General features: G+C 50.4%; 1 protein-coding gene across 1 annotated transcript in view; it reads right to left on the bottom strand.

Annotated features, from left to right (window-relative positions):
* frmd3 (FERM domain containing 3) overlaps positions 1-5,000 on the bottom strand; it is a gene marked incomplete at both ends in the record, with an annotated part of 36,981 nt that overhangs the window by 15,406 nt on the left and 16,575 nt on the right. The window contains 4 exon segments of the mRNA XM_083673140.1: positions 355-443; positions 2,312-2,399; positions 2,861-2,984; positions 4,004-4,101. Of these exon segments, the coding sequence (XP_083529266.1) occupies positions 355-443; positions 2,312-2,399; positions 2,861-2,984; positions 4,004-4,101 (399 nt within the window).

Genomic DNA, 5,000 nt, shown 5'->3' with positions numbered 1-5,000 from the left:
ACAAAACTTCTCAATGCTGAGGAGATGTTGGGCGAGAATGTGTGTGTGTGTGTGTGTGTGTGTGTGTGTGTGTGTGTGTGTGTGTGTGTGTGTGTGTGTGTGTGCGCGCGCGTGCACGTAGACGATATCCAAATCCAAATTGGCCACACAGTGACTAGGTCAATAACACAACAGAAACCTCGTAATGGAGGTTCATTGAAGCAGACGGGAGCAACAAATACACAATCACTGATAGGTCAAATAAATCGAAATAAATCATTTAAATAAATAAGGTTTATTTGAAGCACACGGGAGCCATGGTTACGGTGAGGGTTTACTGTTGCCACTGAGTGGGTCAAAGGTTACCATGGTTACCATTTGAGCAGGTGGATCCTCTTGTTTCCCTGGAACACGACAAACCCCGTGGCGGTGAAACCCAGGAAGGCTGTGGACCCTGTGAAGTCCTATACACACGCACGCACACGCACGCACGAACGCACGCACGGGCATGTACACACGCATGCACACACACACACAGGCACACACACAGGCAAACACACATGCACGTGTGCGCACACACACACACACACACACACACACACACACACACACACACACACACACACAGCACAGATTGAATAGCAGCACATGGCATCCTGCGATACAGGTGGACCGGCAGCAGGAGGCTGTCAGACAGACCGTTATCGCCATGACAACAGCCACTTCACAAGATCAGAACAACAGGTCTCCCACAGCAACAACAGGTCTCCCATGGCAACAAGTCAGCTGTGTGTTTAAACACAAAGCTCAAAGCGCAGCGCACATCCAAGGCCATCACGGTACTCTGATACAATACAAACCTCAACCAGCGTGTGTGTGTGTGTGTGTGTGTGTGTGTGTGTGTGTGTGTGTGTGTGTGTGTGTGTGTGTGAATTAATGAATACACCAGCACATAGATATGATCAAGCAGTTGAATACATCAGTTCATACACTCTTAGAAAAAAGGGTTCTAAAAAGGTTCTTAATTTGTCCCCTTAGGGGAACCCTTTGAAGAACCCTTTTGGGTTCCATTTAGAACCTTCTGTCAAGAGGGTTCTACGTGGAACTGAAAAAGGGTCTACATCTTACCCAACGGGGATCAACATGGAACCAAAAGGGTTCTTCAAAGGGTTCCCCTATGGGGACAAATGAAGAACCCTTTTAGAACTTCTAAGAGTGTAGATATTAACCTAAACCAGCTGAATGAATACACCAGCTCATAACTCCTGGCAAGTAACCACTACAGTACTACCCAGGGGAGGCTGGTGGAGGTAGAAATCAGAGGATGGGCTCATTATAATGCATGGAACGGAATGAGGAATGGTCTCAAACACGTGTGTGTTGTGGTTTTATCATATTCAATCTGACTACAGAGTGATGATTCAGTCCCAGTGAAGTCCACAGCATTTGTTAGTTCATCTCCCTGACACCAGAGGAACAGATAGGGAACGTTCTCACACAAGAACCAAATTAAATATCTCTTTAATCAGCTTAGCTAGCTTTGATATCCTGCCTCTCAGCTTCCCCGCTGCGAACACACACTGAGTCACAGAGAGAAAGGAAGGGGGAGAGAAAGGGAGAGAGAGGGAAGGGGAGGGAGGGTGGAGAGAGAGAGGGAGAGGGGGGGAGGGATGTGGAGGGAGAGGGAGAGAGAGGGAAGGGGAGGAAGAGGGAGAGAGGGAGAGGGGGGGAGAGGGAAAAGGAGAGGGAGAGGAGAGAAGAAGACGGAGAGGAGAGAAGAGAAGAGAGGAGATGGAGAGGAGAGGAGAGGAGAGGAGAGGAGAGGAGAGGAGAGGAGAGGAGAGGAGGAGATGGATAGGCAGTGCAACACTGACTGTATCACCACGATCGTGTTCCTATTAAACACAGAAACACAGAAAAGTAGGACAAACCAAATCAAACACAATCATATCAGAGGGAGACATAAATGAGCCGTCCAATCAGATACGGACGTCGACAGCCATTACAAGTACATCTAAATCAGACTGATTTAATATCACGATTCAATCATGATAGGAAATGATTTAATATCACAGAGTCAACATATGAGTTCAGGACCAGCTGTTTAATCAAGCGAGGAGAGACAGAGACACAGTGAGCATTGATTTACAGCCCCAGAGGACAGACTGTAGAGGAGCCAGGGGAGGCTGGTGGAGGTAGAAATCGGAGGATGGGCTCACTGTAATGCATGGAATGGAATAAGGAATGGTATCAAACACACATTCCATTCCAAGCCGGTAGGGAGCCAGGTGGGGGAGAGGGGTTGCGTTGTGAGGGGGAAGGGGGGGGTTACCTTGCAGGGGTGGGGGTCGACTCCGTACGTCTCCAAGGTGTGTGCCCTCTGGAGAAGATTCAGCTCTGCGAGGGCTGAACACTGCCCCCTGTAGGAGAGGAGGACAGTGTTTATTTTTTTATTTACTCAGCTGAGGCCCTGAGTGATGCAGGCTGCTGATCAGTGACACTGTAGGCTGTAAACCCCCTATCCCACCTTACCTCAGCTGTTCTCTCCCCCTATCCCACCTTACCTCAGCCGTTCTCTCCCCCTATCCCACCTTACCTCAGCTGTTCTCTCCCCCTATCCCACCTTACCTCAGCTGTTCTTTCCTGCATCCCGCATTACCTCAGCCGTTCTCTCCCCCATCTCACCTTACCTCAGCCGTTCTCTCCCCCATCCCACATTTCCTCAGCCGTTCTCTCCCCCTATCTCACCTTACCTTAGCCGTTCTCTCCCCCTATCCCACCTTACCTGAGCCGTTCTCTCCCCCTATCCCACCTTACCGCAGCCGTTCTCTCCCCCTATCCCACCTTACCTGAGCCGTTCTCTCCCCCTATCCCACCTTACCTCAGCTCATTCTTGTGTATCTCGATGATCTTCCTCTCCAGTTTGAGAGACTGTTTGGGGAACAGCTTGAAGTCCCGGATATAGTCTGACGGGTGTTCGTCTGGGTCATAGTCCCCTAGTTCAGCTGGGAGGGGGAGGAGGGGGAGGGAGGGAGGAGAGGGAGGAGGGGGAGGAGAGGAGAGGAAGGAGGGGGAGAGAGAAGGAGGAAAGGGAGGAGTAGGGGGAGAAGGAGGAGAGGGAGGAGGGGGAGGAGAGGAAGGAGCGGGGGGAGGGGGAGGAGGGGGAGGAGCGGAAGGAGGGGAAGGAGGGGGAGGAGAAGAAGGAGGGGAAGGAGGGGGAGAGAAAATTAGATTAATTCAACAATAATCCTGCAGTGCTGTAATTAACAGCCTAAGGAGGGAGAGGGACTTGTTTTCATTAATCACACTGACAGATAACCACCAGCAGGGGGCCCCGCAGTTTCGCTAGATCAGCCAACCAGGCTTTCCTCTCTACAGGGCTCAGCCAATCAGGCTCTCCCCTCTACATGGCTCAGCCAATCAGAGCCGGGGCTAAGTGTTGGTGAAGGAAGGATTGGTTTATCAGACGGAGGGATAAGCCTCCCGATCACTGAGTTAAATCCCTGTTGAACCCACTTCAAACAGAACCGGTTCTGACTGGGAGGGGAATATAGAACGTCCTGGGACAGGGGAGGCTGATGTATGTTTGATACCATTCCTCATTTCCGCTCCATGCATTGCAATGAGCCTGTCCTCTGATTTCTACCTCCGCCAGCCTCCCCTAGGCTAGGGTGTGTGTGTTCATCTCAGGGGATGGCTGGAGTGGGGCTAGCGTTCAGATCTGTTACTCCGGGAGTGTATGACAAGGTCTGTGTGTCAGGTTGCATCAACTCGTTTGAGTAGGGCTGATACACAGAGGAGCTCAGAGATCGTCTGAGCAGGGCTGGTGTTCAGCTCGGATGCTCTGGGAGCGTTTGAGCAGGGCTGGTGTTCAGCTCGGTTGCTCTGGGAGCGTTTGAGCAGGGCTGGGAGTGCATGAGTGCTCATTACTAACGAGTTTGATGCCCCAGTGAATCTCTAGTGTGATGTCAGAGCTGGGCGGGGCAGGGCGGGGGCGGGGCAAGGAAGGAGGGGAGGGGCTTACCCTGTATGATACACGCCCCCAGGTACGCAGCGTCGGCGAAGGGGCAGAGAAGACGACCATGGTACACATCCCTCTTCAGCTGGAGGTAGAGCAGGTACCTACACACACACACACACACACACACACACACACACACACACACAGGTTAGAACAACAGGTGAACATCAGGGGAGGCTGGTGGAGGTAGAAATCGGAGGACAGAGAGCTGCATCACAGATCAACAACCTTTCTCTGCTGTCACAGCCACTGCTGTCTGCTCCTTTGTCTGTTGCATTTGCATGTTTCCATTTTGGTCATTTAGCAGACGCTTTCATCCAAAGACTTTCACCCAAAAAACTTACAATAAGTAATCCATCAATCCATCCATCAATCTATCAATCAATCAATTAATCAATTAATCAATTAATCCATCAATCAATCAATCCATCAAACACATTTATTTGTATCACGCTTTTTACATAGACAAATGTGGCAAAGTGCTTCACAACAAGAACAATACTAAACAATATAAACAATAAATACAATACAAACAATATGATCTAACACCAAACCATAGACCCCAAAAAAGCAAGCCACACAAAAACTCCCCAGAGGGGAGAAAAACACAGGGCACAGAGGCAAGGAGGAAAAATTCCCTGGGAGGAAGAAACCTTGAGAGGAACCAGACTCCAGGGGGACCCATCCTCTGGCTGATCAGGTGTTGAACAGTAAACTCATGTGGAATGTGGTGTAGTGTAGTGAAGAGTTCAGGGGCCAATCCCACACACACAAGATGGCCACTCACAAACGTTCCAAGAGAAAGATGCTCTTTAAGACAAGCTGTACCCTCGACCATTCATCACACCACTCCCAGACCGGTCGCCATGGGGATCACCCAGTACAGGATACGAGTTACCATGGAGACCTCCACCACAGAGGACCAGTTACCATGGCAACGGCTTCCGTGAGGGACTAAGTGTGTGTGCTGTGCTAATGGGTCTCTGGTTACTGCGACGAC

The sequence above is a fragment of the Argentina silus genome (assembly GCF_951799395.1).
Source record: "Argentina silus genome assembly, chromosome: 7".
In the NCBI taxonomy this organism is placed as follows: Eukaryota; Metazoa; Chordata; class Actinopteri; order Argentiniformes; family Argentinidae; genus Argentina; species Argentina silus.
The sequence above is the reverse complement of the archived record's forward strand: the minus strand, read 5'-3'. Positions and strand labels throughout refer to the sequence as shown.